At 38.6% G+C, this 21,345-nt stretch overlaps 1 protein-coding gene across 2 annotated transcripts; it reads right to left on the bottom strand.

Annotated features, from left to right (window-relative positions):
* Positions 1 to 527: 527 nt before the first annotated feature.
* Positions 528 to 19,455, bottom strand: VCAM1 (vascular cell adhesion molecule 1). 2 transcript variants are annotated; one of them, XM_044238770.1, is made up of 9 exons: positions 19,298 to 19,455; positions 18,495 to 18,770; positions 16,012 to 16,332; positions 14,227 to 14,493; positions 10,596 to 10,871; positions 8,501 to 8,821; positions 7,323 to 7,589; positions 5,575 to 5,841; positions 528 to 1,483 (listed from the first exon to the last, which is right to left on the bottom strand). In XM_044238770.1, the coding sequence occupies exons 1-9, from the start codon at positions 19,386 to 19,388 to the stop codon at positions 1,323 to 1,325; spliced, it is 2,247 nt and encodes a 748-aa protein (XP_044094705.1). In that variant the 5' UTR covers positions 19,389 to 19,455; the 3' UTR covers positions 528 to 1,322. The 2 variants fall into 2 exon arrangements, with proteins under 2 accessions (XP_044094705.1, XP_044094706.1); XM_044238771.1 differs by lacking the exon at positions 5,575 to 5,841.
* Between the last annotated feature and the right edge of the window lie 1,890 nt (positions 19,456 to 21,345).

Genomic DNA, 21,345 nt, shown 5'->3' with positions numbered 1-21,345 from the left:
AGATTTTAGGTCATGAACAGGCAACATTCTGGAAAATGAAAAAGGTTTTAATAAACAGATAGCTGTTTATTAATCAGAAGGCCCTGTCTTGGCAGTGATGAAGACTGACTTGACTTCTCTGCAAAGATGATAAGACGGGCTCTGATGGAAGCAAAAATGCTTTACCTTTCAATCTTAGTGGTATGTACACAGGTGTTTATTTGTGACCCTTTGATGTATACACATTCATCTGCCTTCACTCTTCTTGTGTTTTCTATTTTTAAAATTTAATTACAAATAAATTTAATTGCATAGTCCAAGGACACAAAACAAGATATCTAAGTTCAATAGGTTAGTGTAGCCTTAAAAAATCTGAATTTTTATCAAGTTCTCATAACTCGATTCTGATCAGAGTACTCTGAGGTTCGCACTTCAAGTATCTGCTTATTATTTCTACGGGCCTGAATTCTTTACTTTTGGAACTTGGCATTTCAAACACCACAGTGAAAGGAGGCAGTTTATAATAAATAAACACACAATTCTTCCAATTCCAGGTATTATCACTTTACTATACAAAAAACAAAACAAAACAAAACAAAAAACCGAAACCAAAACCTAAACATTTACAAAAGAAAATCAAAAGAAGTTGCATTTTTAGATCACATTGGAAAAGCTACAAAAATGTCTGATAAACAACATCATAAAACATCTCCGTACCATGTTAGTACCATCCAGAGAATTCCAGTCAACCCTTATACCATAGGTTGAGGTGTTTAGTACCTGAATGTGAACCCAGTGCCTTCTTGGTTTATTACTTGCCTATAAAAAGATAAACCTTAGCATCTATATAAAACATGAAATTATTGTCAATGAACTTTAGAGAAATAAAATTTTAGTTAAAGAAAATAAAATATTAAAAAGTTGACATAGGTTAGCTGCCAGTCAATATTAAGATGATGATCTTTCTTAAGATGCATTCAGTTATATCAGCTGAGGCAACACTGTTGAATTATTTTGAAGATCTGACTACAGAATGCTGCTATTCCAAGTGATCTTGCTATGGCATAATTTTATTTTACATATGTACAGATCATGTTACTGTATATACACATCAAGGAACTGCTCCAGTCACCACATCTCAATGGTAGTGTCTATTTTTCAGGCAGAAGGTGTTCCTTTGGCCTCTTGCTCCTAGCATGGGGCATAAGAAGCCATTTTTTTCCAAGCATTCACTACATTCAGGGAAGTCTTTACTCTTAGCTGGTTTTCCTCGTGGAATGATGAGCAGTATTAAGCATTTGGATGGATAAATAGTGTCTCTAGTTGAACATTTCAAACATTAGCTACACTTTTGATTTCTGTGCCTCTACGAGACTGTATGACCCCTTCATGTTGGCCCTTCTAGCAAAGTAGATGATCATTCCAATGGCTGGTATTATTAAGGAAGATGCACAATAGAGCACAAGAAGTTCAGGAGAAAAATAATCCTTGTTATTTTCTCTTCCTGGAAAACAACAAAATGGGTGTAATTAATGTCTAGTACAAAAAGTGTTTTGATAGTAATAGTTACATGTTTTATTTTAACAGTACAACTACTTCTCTAAATTGGAGTGAATCAAAGCAGTGATAAGGGCCGGCAAGAACCAAAATGCATATTTCTCTGAATTACCCAAATAATCAGTGGCAGTTGCCATGGTCATGATGAGTCTAAAGATGACAGCTGGTGACTTACATAAAGTTGGATCCAAATAGAATCAGGTTCAATTGTTGAATGGAAGCAAGGACACAACTTTCTAGAGCTCATTTACAAAAGCAAAAATTGGGGAAGAGTATTTCCTCTGGAATATATAAAAATCCACTAAAGATCTAGGGCTCTGCTGACCATGAACTGAAATGACTAATTAGTTCTCCAAGAAAATCCTGAAGCGTAACCATTATAGTCAAACACCATATAGGATAGTAAGAAAAAGAATTCTTGCTGACAGCTTTTTCAGAGATATATACAAAATTTTACATTTTGTATCTCTGAAGTAGGGTATCTCTTCAGCATTTTTATCATCTCTTGATAAACTGAAGTTTTTTTGGATAGTACATTTTAGTTCAATTGTTGCTTACTCAGAGGCATTCTCTGACCCACATCTTCCCCAGCTTAAATTAGGAACCCTGATATACTTTCATAACTCACTACACTTTCTTCTCATAACTCTTATCACCGCTTATAAACATTTATTTGTATGGTTATCTATTAACTTTTCTTTCCTCTTCCAGACTACAAATTACATTAGATGATATATCAATTTTCTTTTTGGTCCACCACCGAATAGCCAGTACCTGACTCATTGCTTGGAGTAGTTGACCCCTAGTAAATATTTTTTGAATAGTAATGCATTTCTTTTCTTTCTACATCCTGTCACTTTGTCATTTAGCTGTAAATTGGGTACAGAAGGTAAAAGTTTACAGAACTAAAATTAGTATTTTTTCCAATCTACTAAAAATCATCTGACAGGTACACTATTACTTAACATTTTAACCTTAGGGGCGCCTGGGTGGCTCAGTGGGTTAAAGTCTCTGCCTTCAGCTCAGGTCATGATCCCAGGGTCCTGGGATCAAGCCCCACATTGGGCTCTCTGCTCCGCAGGGAGCCTGCTTCCTCCTCTCTCTCTGCCTGCCTCTCTGCCTACTTGTGATCTGTCAAATAAATAAATAAACTCTTTAAAAACAACAACAACAACAACAAAAAACCCATCTTAACCTTATAAGACGATCTGGGGAAGATAACATGGCATTTACTGGAGGCTCATCTTTATTTATATTTGTGTTTGTCTAGCATCGTATGACCTCACAAGTATTAAATTTCTTAAAGTAGCATGTATGTTTTCTGTCTTTGAAGAAATCGATTTTGGGAATGACTACATTCCATCTAGAAGTTTCTAATCACTGGAGATCAACCAAATAGAAAAGGATCATGATGGTCAGATGAGAGGAAGTCAATTTTTTCAAATTATTAAAATAAAAAAACACTTAACCCTAAACATAATGATAACTGCCTCATCTTTCTACTTTCTTCAGCAAAGTAGAACTAGTCAAATTATAAGCATAATATTTTAATGGATGTCCATTATTACAATTACGGTTAGGCATCAAATTGACAACACATTGGACAATGGTATTTCTACTCCTATTGTTTTCTTTTCAATTTAATAAATGTTTCTTTTGCCTTCAGTTTTTCCTTCAGGCATCTGCAGTCAAACACAAATTTGCTGCTGAGTCGGTTACCAGGGCAATCTTCAAACACTATTTTTTATTAGCTGTATAAACACTGAAAATCCTAGACTCCCAGCCATTCCTATCATTGGAATACTTTCAAGCCAAAACAAAGAAAAATAAAAGTAATTTTTTAAAAGATTTTATTTATTTATTTGACAGGCAGAGATCACAAGTAAGCAGAGAGGCAGGCAGAGAGAGAGGAGGAAGCAGGCTCCCTGCTGAGCAGAGAGCCCGATGTGGGGCTTGATCCCAGGACCCTGGGATCATGACCTGAGCCGAAGGGAGGGGCTTTAACCCACCGAGCCACCAAGGCGCCCCTAAAAGTAATTTTCAAACTCAGCTAAATAGGGGTGCCTGGGTGGCTCAGTGGGTTAAACTTCTGCCTTCGGCTTAGGTCATGATCTCAGGGTCCTGGGATCAAGCCCCACATCAGGATCTCTGCTCAGCAGGGAAACTGCTTCCCTTCTCTCTCTACCTGCCTCTCTGCCTACTTGTGATCTCTGTCTGTCAAATAAATTAAAAAATCTTAAAAAAAAAAAACCTCAGCTAAATAGCAAAGTAAGCTAATTCAAAATAGCAAGGAAAAATGGCAAATTTTTGTCTCCATTCACTTACTGTTATTTTAAACCATAGTTTGGGGGTCTGAATTTCTAAGTTGAGTGCCTAAAATGCTTTGAGAGTTCATGTAAGTAATGAATGAAAATGGCAAATATGTAAGTTATTCATTTAATAAAGTAATTAAAGGGACGCCTGGGTGGCGCAGTTGGTTGGACGACTGCCTCCGGCTCAGGGCGTGATCCTGGAGTCCCGGGATCGAGTCCCACATCAGGCTCCCAGCTCCATGGGGAGTCTGCTTCGCTCTCTGACCTTCTCCTCGCTCATTCTCTCTCTCATTGTCTCTCTCTCTCAAATAAATAAAAAAAATAAAATAAAATCTTAATAAAGTAATTAAAAAATAACAATGTGTGAGATACAGTTTAAAAAGTAGAGAAGCTTTGATATATCTTTAGAAGAGAATCATTAACTACAAACAGAATTACAAAAATGTTAGATGTCCAATTTCCTGGGCCTAGCCTTAATTAAAAGGGGATAGAGGCATCAAAGATTGAAAGAACTAGGAATGAATGAATTTCAGCCTAGTCATAACTGAAATCTCAATCTCATCCCCAACCTCATTAGAAGCAGTAATTATAGACACCCCAGTATCATATTGAGTGGCATGAAACAAGGTAAGTGTTCCATTCTTTGAACACAGTAATTTCATTGGCCAGATCAACTCTTCTCAGGATAATCACTACGGGTGGATGACTAAAAGTTTCACAGATAATCATGATATTTCCCCCTTCTTAACATTTCTAGAGGGGTGTATTAATATTGTCATGTTTTGAGGAGGTATTGTGAAGACAGAAAACATATGGTAAGGCTTGCAGTGTTGAGAAATTTGGCCAAATGAGTAAAATTACGTATTTTCTGACCTAAGTTCAAATTTTCTTTACACCGACACATGGTTGCAAACTCTGATAGCCAAGTTCATGGGCTCCAAGAGTTGCATTTGTTTGCATTCCAAGTTTAGTTCCCAACACACAGTGAGAACTCATCAGCACACAAGGTTTGGAGACTGATTAGTGAAGGCTAACATATTCTGCTTACACCAATAAGAGCAACAGATCCTACTGTGCATTCACAAAAGAAGTTAGGAAGATAAAGGGCCCCTAAAGTTTCTTTGCTGATGTCATTGTTCAACCCACCCCCTGCTCAGAATAGGGTAGGATGGACAAGGGGTCTGGATTTTTAAGAAGGCAATTTTATAGTCTAAACATTCTTCAGTGTTGTTCAGCTTCATGATTGCCTCTCCTAATTATCATCTTGAAAGGAGCCAATCCAGAAAATAGGCAATTACTCCATGTTCAGAGAATAGCATTCTCTTGTGGTAGGAGGGACAAGAGCCTGGGTAGAAACTTTTTTCTTCATTGGGTGAATCCTACTTCTTTAGTTTCCTTATAATCTCCAGAGAAAGGTTTTGAATGTATGTTTAAACGCTTAGGAAATGCAAGACTTCGGAGACCAATGATGAATTGTCAACTTTGAGAAAAGCAAATGGGAATCCTGTACTCACCAGTGATTAATGTCAACTTCCTGGCTAAACTCCATGGGATAGGGCAGCTGTGCATGATTATTTTAAGAAACACTGAGAAATAACCACAGTCAACATGGAATTCAACTCCATTTTGCCAACTCACTCACCTGATCCTAGAAAATCTTTACATTCCATCAAACCTCTGACTATTAGAAAAAATAATCAAAAACAAAACCAAAAAACTAACTAACCTTTAACATCGAGGGTTAAACTTCTTAATTGCAAGCCAACCTCATTTTTAGATTCACATTCGTACACTCCCGCATCCTCTAACTGGACCTTGTGGATGGTATATGCACCATCTCTTGACTTTAGCACTGTGTCTCCCGTCTCTGCTTTTTTCTTCAGGATTATCCAAGTTTTTGGAACATTTCCACATGTACAGGAGATAATGACAGTGTCTCCTTCCTTGACACTCTCAGAAGGAAAAGCTATAAGTTGTATGTCTTTCGGAGCAACTGTAAAGAGAATTTAAAAGGCACCTCTGATTGGGTGAAATATAAACCACTTTCATATTAATTTAATGACAGCAACAATTAGCTGTCAGGAACCTATCTGTGCTTACTGTTTGCATTAAATGTTTACAGGAGCAAGTAAAGAAGTCAAGGATTGACTGGTTTGTTATAAATGATTGTGTTTTTAATAAGAGAAGATATGTCTATATTTCTCTCATGTCCCTAATCTAATTCTTTATCTAGACTAACCAAAAAATCGTGTTGATAAACAGTAATAGAATTCAAATGTGGAAAAAGAAAACATTTCTTTCTGTCACAATGTTGTGCAAAGTTTTTCTTTGAAGCATAAAGGTCTTTACAGGCTTCTGAGTTTTGGAGTTGGATTCTCCTGGATCAAGTTATGCAGAGATGGGTTTCTTACTATTCTTTCCTTTTTTTTCCTTCTTACTATTCTTAACAACCATAACTACCATTCGTTAAGCGGTGGGCCCTGGGCTAAGTATTTGATATGCAACATCTCTATTAATACACCGCCCATGGCAGAAGGTATCATATTGCCATTTTATAAGTGAGATTCCCATTAAGTTCATCTCTTTTTGTGACTTGATTTGAGATTCTTCCCTCAAACACAGCTATAGAACCATGACATACATTTCTTTAATGTTGTGCATTGCCCTTCCAAGGTTGTTTCTTTAAAATACGAATATCACTAAAATGAGGTAGCAAGAAAATCACTAATACCTTAGTGGAAATAATACCAGGGGGTAAGGGAGGATAGGAAGCTCTGGGGAGGGGAGGACTTTTTTTTTAATCCCCAAAGGGCAAGGGTGGGAGAAATCCAAATATATCACTTCATGCTTTTGCCCAAAACAGTCTATGCATTTAACTTGTCAACTAGAAATTGTTTTGTTTTCAGTCTTGGCTCTCCGTCCTGGAGAGAGGGGGTATGGATCTTACAACTGAAGCCATTCTAGTGGTTCTATGGCATCAAGTTGATGAACCCGAGGTTGATGAACCCCACAGACACTGCTACTTTTAACCTTAGAATTTACAAAAGGTTTCCATGCCTTCTTAGGCTTCTAAGCAAATACTAGCATTTAGCTTGTGAGAGTACCACTCAGAGTCCAGTTCTGCCAGATATTGTGACTTTAATCCTAACTAATTTCCAAATACATGTATTTCTCATCCTATCCCTATTTCAACACCATAATCATTGTCTCATAAGTGTAACTGGAGCTCCTGGCACCATTCCCACAGCTAGCATTCCACTGGAGGTTAAAGAATTTCAGTATAAGAGACGTGGAATGGTTTATGAGGAAGCACCATTCCAGGAACTTTCCAAGCGTAGGAAACATCAGGAGCTCTTCAAAACCCTCAATCGATGTTTTTAGTAAAAATTTTGGTTCCACAGAGGACTTTGTTCAAACACAGCAACAACTAAAATAATACTGGCAATAGTAATGCATTAATCACATTTTACTTACCTTGGATAATTAATTCGACTTCTTTTCTGCTTATGCCTGCCTGGTTAATCCCTTCACACACATAAATACCAGAATCATCCATTTTGGTAGAAGTTAAGGTGAGAGTTGAATTCTCAGAAAGAGGCTGTAGATCCCCATTATTTAGCTGCCTGCTCCACAGGATTTTCGGAGCTGGGAGGCCATTGCTAGAGCACGTCATATTCACAGAACTCCCTTCCTCCAGGATGGAGGAGGGGCTGACCAAGATGGTTGTATCCCTGGGGGCAACTGAAAAAGTAGGGACACTTGTTAAGTTTGACCCTTTATACCCTGAGTTCCAAAAGTCTTAATAATGTTGCAGAACTGAACTATGGAACCAATGGATTAGAACAGTTTATTAATGTTTATTAATAAACTTATTAACAGTTTATTAACTTTACCAAAGGAAGGTTTCTGTCCCCATTTACTTAAGCAGACAGAATGACAGAGAGTAGAATGTGAACACATCATGGATGTTTTCTAATAGAAATAAGTTCTGTAGAGAGTCTTTTACTACCAAAGAATAGATGATCATTGATAGTATACATAGACATACATAATGGTACATTAAACATGACCAAAAATTATTTGAACCCCCCATGAGTAGGTGGAGCTTATTTTTCCAGCTCTCTAATCTTGGCTGGTCTGTCGACTCATTGTGACCAATATAATATGAAAGAAGTAACGCTGTAGGCCTTCCAAGCTCGAGCCTGCTTTCATTGTCACCTCTCTGAAATGCTGCACTCTGGTGACTAAACCTATTCCACCTTCCTTCAGGGGGAAACAACACATGGAGAAAGGGAGGCCCAGAAACCCCCAAGAATGTTCCAGACATAGGAACGAGTCCGTCTGTGGCCAGCCATCCCCCACTAACCTGCCAATTGACTGAAAATGAATGGGTGAGTTCATCTGATACCACGGTGAGGAGATGAACTGCCCATCTGACCCCTTCTAGAATTGCCAATTCATGGAATCATCAACTAGTAGATGATTGTTGTTTTAAGTGTTAGGAGTGGTTTATTATAATAATTATTTTAAAATTTCCTCCCACGTTACTTTTTTTTTCCACAGAAGTTTTAGCTCTTAACCTCATGTTAACTATAGCCTGACAAAACTAAGAAATCCATATTAAGTTGTGGCTATATCACTCATGTACTTACCGTTAACATGAAGCATCTGTGTACTCTGCCTTTGTTTGGGTTCAAATTCCATTTCACCAACGCGTAACTGAGCCAGACAAACAAGAACTTTTCCAGTATCTTCAGTGGTGGGGATGAAGGTCATATCCAAACTCTTAGTCTCCAGAGATTTCCTGTCCATGTCCTCCAGAAAGGTTTTACTCTCTATGACACTCTCTCCCTTAAATAATTCAATCTCCAGCCGGTCAGAAGGATACACGTTAGGAACCTCACAGCTCACAGTGACTGGGTTTCCACTCACTAGTAGACCACTCATCTCAATCTCTGGATCTCTAGGGAATGCTGCAAATATCATGATAAATGATGTTTATATGTAAACATTCAAAGGAAAAATGGAACTAATCTCTATTAAAAGCAAAGGTCTCAAAATGATAGTTTTAACTCAAGTGGGATAGAATGATCACCAATACATAAATAATGAAATTAAGCCTACATGTTTATGATACTAAATATAAATGCTTTCAACAAAAATACTTAATCATGAATCATTCAAGAAATAAATATACTTCCTATTTTTCTCTTCTTAGTGATGCAGTCTGACACCCATGAACTGGTCTTTTGGAAGGAACATGAGTTTCCACAATCTTATTTAGCAACTATATATTTCAAATGTTTTAAATATTTCCCATGATGTATTGCTCTTTTAATATGCATTATCTCAGTCTTCTAATCAGCCTGATAAAATGGGTTTCATTTAACTTACTTTGTAGGTAGAAAAACTTATAAACCTTATAGAATCAGAGACTCTCATTAGGTATTGTATCTATCAAGTGACTGATCAGTTGCGATCAGAACCCATATTTCTCTGAGCTCAGAACCCAGGCATGGTTTCAAATAAGAGCCATAGGGCAGTTCTCAATTTAGACATTTTAGTTTCCAATGGCCAGGCTTAGACAGTAAATCTTAAATATTTCTCAGACAATATTTGTAGTTAACAAAAAACTGTGAGATTTAGGTTCTAAATAATTATAGTATGTCTTATGTAAACCAATAAAGATAAGACTAAAATAGTTATCAAGAATAAAAGCAATGCCAAAATTTTTTCTCCTTCAACAAAATGTTGTTAAATTTTAAAATATTTCCATATTGCAATAAGGCTGTACCTCTGGTTCTCATTTCTGTTGGGAATGTGCCTACATCAGCAGATGCTGGATTCTGGGTAATAGGATAACACAATAAAATTTACCCTTACTTTGAGAGATTTAAATCCCTCCACAGACATACTCTAACTCATGCTGAACAAAATCCTGATGGGTAACACAAGTTTGGGCAGGTTTTCTGGTAGCAAATGTTCTATTTTCTCTTGAAATCTACTGACTAAAACAAGGCAGAGTAGCCTTCTAAAGTAATCCATTTTCAGGTCACTTTGCATATTTTGTCATTCATTCATCACAGCAGAGAAATTCCAGCAATGTCAAATTCATATTGATTCGAGGTTGTAAATGATTTTTATTAAGGTGACAGGAACAGCAAGAAAAAGTACAGCAGATGTATGCAGCGTCATCAAGGTGAAGGTCTAGTACTGATGTCTGGTTCTGCTTTCCACCTGAGCAGCTGTCACTGTCCATCCCCTGGGGCCAATATAACTACCTGTTTTCATTTTTGCCTCATTTCCCGCCCCCCCATCCTGCCAACCAGCTTCCCAAATGTACCTTCAAAACAGTAGCTTGGGGCCTCACCCTCTGTTCAAATAACTGAGCGGTAGTAATCCCTCTCCAGTCATTGAAAGGGCACTGACTCCCACTCCTTGCTCACTACTACTTCTGAAAAGCCCCTGTACACACAGAGGGGATGGGAAGCAGTGAACGTGTAGTGTGTTCAAGTGCATGATGACAGAGCATGGACAAGACGCAAACTAAGGACTGTGGGTGCTGTGTACGTATGTAATATATACTTAAGATTTGGGTCCATTAATTTGTATCAGAAAATTCTGGTTCACAATGCAAACTTCCTTTTCTAAACACATGGATACCACCGTGTATCACAGACTTGCATTCTGTTTCTTTCAATAAAACCGAGGGGATAAAAACAGCAAACAATTCTGGAAAGCACTTACAGTAGAGGTCCACACTAATTCTCTTTTCCAGTTTCTTCCGGCCACAGGTCACAGTGCACAGGTAAGAATGTTCATTCTCAAAACTCACAGGGCTCAGTGTCAGCATGGACTTGCTCCCTTCAGTCTTCACCTGCCCACTCAGAGGGCTGTCTATCTGCGTTCTCCAAGAGAAAGATGGGGACTCGCAGCCTGTGACACCACATGTCAACACAACTGAGTCTCCAATCTGAGCGATAACTTGGGGTCCGGGGGAGATCTCAACAATGAATGGTTTCTCTGGAGGAAAAAGAACAAGACAAAGAGAAGATGAGTTTTTTTTCTTCCTTCACCACATTGCAATACATGGTCTTCCTCCCCACCCCCATCTCTTTTCAGCTAACATCTGTGCCAAGAAGAAATTACTCCTTTCCACCTTGGGACTGCCCAGAGAGATGCTTTTAAAGAACAAACCCACAGGAGTTCATTGACTCATTCATTTAACAGAATGAATGTGGATCAAAACCTGTCAGGACAGAAGCTGGCATCTTTTCATGACAATAATTCAGTCTCTGCTCAACGGTAGTTTATCAAATCCCTCTAAAAGTGGAAACAGCTCCAACAATTTAAGAGGTTCCAGTGTGTAAGCATTATGTAAACCAGTTTGCATGTATTAATTATCTCATCTAATCCTCATAACTTAATTCTTCTCTTTCATTTTCTCCTGCTTCTTCTTTTTGTTTTCCTCATCCTCTTCCTTCTTCTCCCATCACCCTCCTTGGCTTCTTTCTCCTTATGGAAATTTAGGCTCAGAAATGCTAATAATTTTTTCTAGTTTGCAAGTGGCAAAATTAGGACTTGAAGCCAGGTGGGTCTGATTTGTGAGCCCAGCTTTTCAGTTGCTTGAACAACTAAATCAAGTCATCCTCATGTGGAGATAAAGGAAGATCTAAGAGAAGTTGTGAGAAAAGTTACAGAAATATATCTTCCGATTAGATCCAATACCCATAATGGACCAGGGCTTAGAGTCTCTGGGCCAACAATATAAAGTTATGCCATTGAAAGCACACAGAATCACATTGAAAGTAACGTCAAAATCTAAACATGAAAATGATACACAAGTCACCCCTGAAATTTGTCTGATGCAATACAAAAATACTTTCAATTAATTCAGGGGTTGAAAACTGAGATAGGAGAGCCAACTGCTAAGTCTCAAATTATCCAGAGGAGCTCTTTGGCTGCCAAGGCCGTCCCTGCTGGACCCACAGGCTGCTTTGGGGTGCTTTCTGTCTGGGGTAAAAAGAGAATTTCAAATCTCCACTCCCAGTTCCCTGAAGAAACTGGGAATGGTTGGGCAACCCTGGAAGGGACAGATGAGACTTCACAGAAAATCACTAAAATTGTTCCCCCAAATAGCAGACTTGAGGTGGAGGAAAGAAATCTCCACATATAAGAAATGCAAATACATCACATTTTACAGGTTTCTCATCTGTGCCAGGAGAAGTTGTTTTTCTCTGGTTTGTCTCACTGTGACATTGTAGAATGTTCCAAAGAAGGCTTTCCTCAAATTATCTCAATGAACCGATATGCTCTTATTGAAAAAGAGAGATCATTCCCTATATGCTAGTGTGGGAATGGGGAACTTGAAAACAGACCCAATTCCTGCCTGTGAAGAGCCCTCAAATCATATTTTCCAATGGCTGTCTGTGTTACCAGGCAAACCCGAGGTCCCTGTGGAGTAATTCTTAGGTAACTGAAAGGTCTTTTCAAAGTTCAATTCTCTCTTCAGTACCTAAGGTTGTTAGTGTCCCGTGATGCAAAATTCAAAACAGCCCTCTTGAATCCCAGAATGCATTTCCTTTCCACACTGAACTGGGATCTAGTTTATTATGGAGTGAAGTTATCCAGGATGGGTGATTAGTCTCCCATGACTTTATTAGGTTAATACTTTCCTGGTCTCTTGAGAATGGTAAGCTAACACCCATCTGAGTTAATCTACTGATGGTGAGTCTCACTTTTACTGTTTTAACCATCTAAATTTAAGCCCTATGTGTTTGTATTCTAAAATTTTGTGTTGCTCATGTTTACAATTTATGCAATCAGTATTTACTGGGCACCTATTTTTGTGGTAAACACCCAAATATTAAAACACACATATGCACATTTCCTGACTTTAAGGCACTTGTAAGTTAATGAAAAGACATATTTAAATAGATACATTATTTTGGCTCTTACTAAAGTATATTTAAATTATCTGCTTACACGTCTGTCCTTCCTCCCTACATTGTAAACTCTTAAAGGGTAGTCGCCATAACTTTTCATGTCTGCCCCCATAGTGCCAAACATAATTCTTGGATTCTTGGACAAGGGCTCTTGATTAATATGTGATGAACTAAACAGAAGTACACAAACTTCGATAAGAAGGGTTGAGTGTAGACAAAGGGAGGAATGCCCAGCTTAGCTTAATACAATCTGGAATTGGAAGGCTAACATGAGCTTTGTCTTGAGGGATGGCTAAGACTTTACCAGGTAAAGGAAGGGCACTCTAGGCAGAAGGAGCAACACGGACAGAGGTACAGGGACACCAACAAAGCTACAAAAGTAGTTTCTGACCAGATCATGAAGAGTTATTTTAAGAAATGCACATTTTAAATTACATGCAATTAGGGTTTGGTTGAAGTCATATATAACGAGCATTTTGTTGTTGTTGTTTAAGGTATATACTCTGATAGCATTGCATAGGATTGATTATCTTGCGGACAGAATGAGAGCAGGATGACCATTTGAAGACAATTAGCTATTTAGTTGAAAAGTCATGGAGTTTTGATTAAAATGTGCCTGTTTTAAAATCATAGTAAATACCCCTAGTGAGCGACTTGACTCTAGGAAAAGTATGAAGGATGCTGAACTCAGGTTTTTATTTACTTCATAAGGTACTGGTAAAGACTAACAAGACAACATATATAAAGTGGAAAGTAGAATTCCAAGCAAGTATGAGGTATAAGATCTGTAGGAGTCATTATTCATTTCCATGAGACAATACACTCTCATCTGTAAAATGAGTATAAAACACTTACTGTTTAGTTATTTCTTGAAGATTACAGCTAACATATATAAAGTGCCTGGCATATAGCTGGTGGTCAGTGAATGCTGTTATTTTAAAACACCTTACAAGAGTTTAAGTCAGAGATGATAAACTAAGGCAATGGCAAGGGGGTTGAAAAATTGAGGACAAATTCTAAGGATCTTTTTGAGGAAGAAATGACAGGTTTGGTGATATGGAAGGAGAACATGAATTTGGGGATAAGCAGCATATAGTAGCCCAAATACTGGGAGTCCAGAGTGGAGATGAGGACAGATGTGGTAACCTGAGAGTATTAATATTCAGGGGGTAGAAGGAAAAGAGAAAGCCAGAGGATGAAGCAGGGAAGGAATGGTGAGAGATGGAAAAGAGAAATGCAGAGCCATTTATGCCCTGGGAGGAAAGACTTCTGAGAGGTATGCGTAAGATGAATATACAATTGTGCTAAAGGAAATGACATCACATGGGTCATCAGTAACACTTAAGGAAGTAATGTAGGCATTGAAGTTGTTTCCCTACTGCACAAACCCCAGTTATAGCACCTTTATCATTCCTTTCTCACAGTCTACTTACCTTGAACAATTAATTCCACCTCTTTCCCATCTTTCCCGACCTGATTGACTCCTTCACACACATAAATTCCAGAATCTTCTATCCTCATGGCAATTAAAGTCAGAGTTGCGTTTCCGGAAAGGAGCTGTACATTCCCGTTATCTAATTTTTTGCTCCAGAAAATCTGTGGGGCTGGGAGACCCTCACTGGAACATGTCATTGTCACAGAACCACCTTCTTGCAGCTTCGTGGAGGGACTCACAGAGATAACTGTGTTCTTGGGTGAGACTGAAAAGGCAGGACCCAAGATTAGTAACTGCTAGACATCATCTTGATCCAACAAGGATAAGGTATTTCTCTCACAGGCTGTATTCATATGCTTTCACAAAGTTGACAAATTTACTCTGTCAAATTAATATAAAATCAGTATTGTAGGGTCCTAAATATCAGTTAATCCAATTTCTGACTAATCTAAGTGAGTTACTTTTTTTTTTAAAGATTTCAGTATTTATTTGACAGACAGGGATCTCTAGTAGGCAGAGAGGCAGGCAGTGGGGGGCGGGGGTGGAGTGGGGTGGGGTGGGGTAGGCTCCCTGCTGAGCAGAGATCCTGCTCAGGGATCTCTGGGGCTGGATCCCAGGACCCTGAGATCATGACCTGAGCCAAAGGCAGAGGCTTAACCCACTGAGCCACTCAGGTGCCCCATGAGATACTTTTTTTGATGTTTGGTGTTTTCAGATGGCCATAGAAACTCAGAAATTAAGAAAATTACTACATTACTTTAGAGTAATGTGGTTCAATCTCCCAAATAAGGTAGAAGTCGTCTTCTACCAAGAGAAGCACCCTTGCCAAGTGCTCATTTAAGTTGGCTTCAGCACTTTTGGTGGAGGGAATCGCTGCCTTACAAAACAGTCCATTTGATTTGGGGACAGCTCTAATCATTAGAACAATTGAACTGAAACCTTCCTCTTTGTAAACAAATTCCACACATTGGCCATAGTTCAGTCCTCTGCTGTTACAGAATAAATCAAATCCCTTCTCCACATGACTGTCTTTCAAATACTTAATGATAGTTCTCTTTTCCAAGTTTTGTATTCTCTAGGAAAAATACCCCTTATCTTGACTATGCTTTTCAAAATATTGATTAAAGGCTTTCCATCTCATTCCGTTTCAGCTAAACATGCTATATAGTTGGCAATACTCCTTTGAAATGTAGTGTCCAAAGCAGAACACAGTGTTTTGGTCTAGAATGGAGTAGAGTGTGTCCACTCCCACACAGTTCTGGGACTACAAGCCTGCCTCAAATCTCCCTGCAGTCTCAGGGAATGTGGAGGTAATCAAGCCTCATCCCTACTCTCCCTCCCAGTGCACGTGGGTATGCGTGAGCTCACGTACATGCAGATGAGCCCATGAGCATGTGCACACACAACACACGCACACAGAGAACAAGTGCTCGCCTTGTGAAATTTCTGTAACTTAATATTTCAGAGCATATTATAAGAGTTTGCAAAAATAAGAGGTGTTTAAAAACATCTCATTTGAGCCCACTTCCTGCTACCAAGTCAGCTGGTATTATTACTCCCGTTTGATAGATTGGGAAATAAGGAAATTAAGTGACCCAAGTTCACACGGTTAATGGAGCCAGAAGTCTTCTCAACCCAAATGCTGTGCTCTTTTCATTGAATTATGCTGTTGACAAATACTATGTTCTCGATGAATAAAAATGGAGTAAAAACTATAAACAAACGCCTTCCTGGCTTTAGCTAAATTCCCACAGAGACTAGACTCTATCACACAAGTACTTACTGTAGACTTGCAGTTTTTTTGTAGTCTCCCTTTCTTTGGGTTCAAAGTCAAATTCATCAATGTTTAATTTCGCTTGGCAAACAAGAGCTTTCCCAATATCCTCATTGGTAGGAATGAAGGTTACCGCCAAACTCTTGGTCTCCAGGGACTTCCTTTCCATAGGCTCTAGGAATTCCTTATTCTTTAAGAGCTTATTGTCCTTCATCAAATTTACCTCCAGCCTGTCAAATGGGTAAACATCAGGGACCATACACGTGACTGTGACTGGCTTTCCAAGTTCTAGGGGGCTACTCAGATGGATCTCTGGGTCCTTAGGGAAAGCTGCAAAGGTCAAACAAATAAATACACATGAGAAGGCTTTCTGTTCATGTAACACAAGGTCTTTTACTGATTCAATGCAATGCAAACCAAGTCTAATGTTTCTGTGGATACAGTCTTAATTCACTGTTCAAATAACCTTTAATGGTTTTGGGTGGGTTCACCAATCAGAGTCAGTCAATCACCTTTAAGGGAGTTCTTCAACACTGATCCTACACGTACTAAGGGTTGCATATTAAGAGTAAAAGAAGGGAGAAGAAATTAATGTTTATTAAATACATAGATGTGCCTGTCACTGTGCTATTCCTTAAATATAAATAATTTTATTGTAACTCTAAGACATAGCACACTTCACAGATATGAAAACATAGAATTAGCACATTTGCATAACTCGCCAAAAGTCACACAGCTAATAAATGGCAAGTCCGGGATTTCACTCAGGATTTCTATTATTTTGTACTGCTACTGAAGATTTACATTATATCACCTTCTCTAATCTTAGGGCGAGATACATCCACTTTACAGATAAGGAAACTGAGGCTCAGAACATTATTGCATGGGTACACCTGCGCAATCTACAAATTCTGGAAAGGAGATTTGCCTCCCGCAATGCCTGACTCAGCGTCTGAACTAGCACTCCACTTGAACCTTCCAGTGCTGGAGGAACAGGGAACATTCGATCTAAGTCAGCCATTGCTTCCTTTGCAAGGGTTACCTTTTCACTACAAACTGTCAAGATGGTAACACGTTGGCTGGACGCAGGACTCTGCACAATAAGAACACAAAGGTCCCAGCTCTAAAGAATATTACAATCAAATGTGGAACAGAGACGGGCTCGTTAAACGTAACGAGAGACAGATATTCTTAAAGAAAAACCTCAGGAAAGATAATTAAAGCCAGAAGGGTCTTTATTCCTCTTTTTTTTAAGTCTTCAACTGTTTGATACATGAAAGCAAAGGCAAAGGAAATGGAAGTGCTTTGCTACGTGAAACAAAAAACCAAACCAAAAGTATTTTTAATTTTTCCACCAATAATTTCTACCTCTCATATTCTGTAAAAAATGTGCCCATAATCTGCGTAGTTTGCTGTCAGGTAATATGAGAACTTGCTACTTTTCCCTGTATTTACATAAGGGGACTTTCAAGGAGCTCAGGGGGCTGCACAGACGAACTATGCACATACAACCGGCGTAATTGAAAGCAGCGGGCCAGGCACGGTTTCTCCGGAGGCATCAACAGCACATGGGGCTTATTGGAGAATCGATTACGGATGCCGGGCAAAGCTGAGCTTCCCCATAGCAGATGGGAACCAAAATAATTATAAGATCATCAAATGGGGTCTTCATGAAGAGATGGTCATAAAGGATTTCAGGGTTTGTTTCATTTTGTTTTGTTTTTCTGAAAGAGTAGTCATCAGTAACCAAAGGCAAGATTTTTATTTCAGGTGGTTCTTTACTCCTCTTGCTAACTTTATATGCTGGGTCAAGAATGCATGCGTTTTGGTAGAATGGCAAACTAGGGATGTTCATGAACATTCATGAGGCAAATAAAATTATTACACCCATAACCTTGAGGATGAGTGGTTGAGCATTAAGGCTTAATGGCACCAAAACAAAAAAACAACCCTCCTAAATTTATCTGTACCAAAGTCAAATGAGTGGAATGTTTGTAGATACTTTCCTTCTGTCTAAGGGAAAACTCTTGAACAGAAGCCCATTACTAAATTATAGATCTCCTACTTATGCTGTTTATATGAAATTGCATAAGAATAAGTAAGTGGAAAATCCCCAAAGAATGGAATTCATAAAATATTTAGACATATGACAAAGTAAACATGTAAGGATATAATCAAATAGAAATTTTTGGAAAAGAAGATTAAGAAACTTCAGAGATCTTCATTTTATGGCCAAGAAAAGAAAAGCCTCGAGAGGTTGAGTCTTACCTATGGTCACTATGTTTGTGGCAGAGTTAGAAACAAAGGCAAGGTTTGTATTCCTTTTCTAATGCTAGTGGTCTTAACTTTCCCAGGGCAGTATGTCCTCTAGTCAAGAAGCTGGACATGAATAGCCTTTAATTTTTTTTTTCTTTTAAAAATATCCTTTCTAAAAAAAACTTACTTTAAAAGCAAAATTAAGAGGAAAATCAAAGATCCTCCAAAGTACTCACAATAGATCTCCACCTGAATTCCCTTTTCCAGTTTCTTAGATCCACAAGTTGCTGTGCACACGTAAGCATGTTCATTGTTGAAACTAACAGGATCCATGGTCAATGTGGAGTTGTTCCCCTCATTTTTCACCTTCCCATTCAGCGGACTGTCTATCTGGGTTCTCCAGGAGAAAGATGGGGGCTCACAGCCCGTTGTACGGCAAGTCAGTGAAATGACATCACCGATCTGAGCAATAACTCTGTGTTCAGGGAAGATTTCCATTTTAAAAGCTTGAGCTGTGAGGACAAAAAGAGAAAAGTGAACTTTGTTTAGTATTCCATTCCCTTTGCTCTGTTCTAGTATAATGTCCAGAATACAGTCTGGCTGATCTCTTTCCTAAATTTTGAACTAACTACAAGGCGGCCAAAAAACATAGGTGTCGCTGCCAAAGTTGTTGGAATCATGGAGAACTCTTAGTCCTGACCTTGATGCCCGTTTATGAAAGTTGTTTTGATATTTGCTAAGTTTAAGCTCATTATCAAGTACAGGAAACTGAAGAGATAGACCTCAGTAGAGATAGAATCCAATTATTTATTTGACACTGGAAAAAGGTATCCGAAAAACATTTTTTATAGCTCCAACTATGATAATACCATGGTACAGAGCCATGTTCCCTAGCATATTACATGTTACAGTAAATGGATTTCCCACTTCTTAAAAATCCTAGTGCCTTTCTTCACTCCCATTGCACAACTGACTGAAGCCAAAATCAGAGCTGAAATGGAATGTGAGCATTTGGAACAGATCAAAGAAAAGAACTTACAAACAGTAAACACCATCCAAAGAACATTTGAGGCTCCAAAGATCACGACCATCTTCCTAGGCATTTTTCGTTTCTGCTGTGATGAGAACATAGTGGTCCCCAAACCCTTCTTTCTGTCCCACCTGAAAGTGTCCTAAAAGAGCTTTTAGCCCCTAAAGCCAGTGAGGCTCAGTGAGGAGTGAAATGGAAAGTCTGCTCTTTATAAAGGGTCTTGTTGCAGAGGCCTGGAGGCGGAGGGAAATCCCTTCAAGGGGAAACCCGGAGCAGAGCCAGAAAAAAAGTTTCACTGACACTCAGCCAAGCCCAGGATTAACCCCTTCATTTGCTCTCAGTTCGGTAACTACTCACTCTCTCTGCCCTGGAAACACCAAACACTTCCAAGGTGATAAAATTAAAGCTTTTCCTGATTTTCACTCCAAAGGGATATCTTTGCAAGAAAAAATACAAGGGAACTCTCACTTCAGAATAATGCTCATTTCAGAATAAAAAGAGAGAGGAGGAGAGAGAGACAAAAAGGGAAGAGAGAGAGAGAGATGGTGGGGTGGGGGAAGAGAGAGAGAAAGAGAAAGGGAGGGAGGAGAGAAAAAACAGTAGATTATACTCTGGATTTTGAAGCGGCTAAATAACCACTATGTCATACAAACTGATTATTCTCCATTAAGTCATATTTGCAAATTCTAAACTTGGCTCTAATTTTTCACTTACAAGAGTAAGGAAAAGGTCTTGTGTTTTGATGAGTTATTTTTTAAAAGGGAGACCACATAACTTCTTAATTTTATTCTCTCTAGTCATAAAAATTTTTTAAAGATTTTATTTTTTTATTTGACAGACAGAGATCACAAGTTGGCAAGAGAGGCAGGCAGAGAGAGAGGGGGAAGCAGGCTCCCCACTGAGCAGAGAGTCTGATGCAGGGCTTGATCCCAGGACTCTGGGATCATGACCTGAGATGAAGGCAGAGGCTTTAACCCACTGAGCCACCCAGGCGCCCCCTCTAGTCATAAAAAATATTAATAAAATTAATTCCTTTGACAACAAACATCAACTTTCTGAAATGATTTCTGGAGTGGAAAATAAAGGAACAGTACTAAAACAAGAGAAATAATTTTTCCCTTTTGTTTCAGAAAAGTTACCAATCCTTTGGTTCAGCTACTTGTTGAACTGAAAGTCTTTCACAGACTAAAATGTAAATGTATGGAATTCATCTGAAGTGGTGACTCTCTTGGACTGGACCACAGACATAGTCAAAACATGAAAAATAATTTGTTTTGTTATATGGGATAATTTGGCTTTGTTATATATATTGGTTATAATATTAATATATAATATTGATAAATAATTTGGTTTTGTTATATATATATTGGTTATCTTCACCAGTCTGATGTTCTTCTGACCCCACCCCACCCCATCCCTGCCCAGTGAAATTATTTTTTTAAAGCTGTTTTAAAAATGATTGTTTGAGTCTTGCACACACATAGCTCAAGTCTTCGCAAAATGCTTGCTAATCAAAAAGAAACCGGAATGGAATAGCCACTTCCTTGTATTACACACGTGCTGGTTTACCTCCTCCTTTGGATCATCATCAGTTCCCTAAATGACTGGGACAACAGTTCTCATACATCCTTGTATCTACCTCTGCCTTTCTGGTGTCTAATCCATGCTTTTACACTTAGTAGATACAACAAAAGTATGGTAATAAATACTGTAAATTAAAATTTGGGAAGGAGAATTTCAAGATGCTAGCAATCATATGTAAATACTGCATGAGAAAAAAATGAATTCTACAAGAAAATACCCGAGCTCATTGACTCATGGGAGGGGGGGTGGTAACAAGCTATGTAACGAAGGCCACAACTAAGGTTTGGAAACTGCACCTGTCCCTGCATGGCTGGAGAGGCTTCCAGACATCCTCCTGGATACTGATGAGGATGGACTCACTAATGGACAAGGAAAGAAAAAGAAGTGGGAGAAGCGATTCCGAGCGGCTGCAGGCATAAGTGGCTGGTAAACTGGTAACCTAGTGGTCCTTCACAAAGCTGTCATCATGGAGG

Source organism: Neovison vison, chromosome 2, assembly GCF_020171115.1.
Source record: "Neovison vison isolate M4711 chromosome 2, ASM_NN_V1, whole genome shotgun sequence".
Classification (NCBI taxonomy): domain Eukaryota; kingdom Metazoa; phylum Chordata; class Mammalia; order Carnivora; family Mustelidae; genus Neogale; species Neogale vison.
The sequence above is the reverse complement of the archived record's forward strand: the minus strand, read 5'-3'. Positions and strand labels throughout refer to the sequence as shown.

Excerpts from the sequence above, each read along its gene's own strand:
- VCAM1 (XM_044238770.1), bottom strand. The coding sequence starts at position 19,388 with ATGTTCTCATCACAGCAGAAACGAAAAATGCCTAGGAAGATGGTCGTG. Across the intron at positions 16,333-18,494 it reads AATTCAGGTGGAGATCTATT|CTTTCCCTAAGGACCCAGAG; the intron begins GTGAGTACTTTG and ends TGACCTTTGCAG. Across the intron at positions 8,822-10,595 it reads AATTAGTGTGGACCTCTACT|CATTCCCTAGAGATCCAGAG; the intron begins GTAAGTGCTTTC and ends TGATATTTGCAG.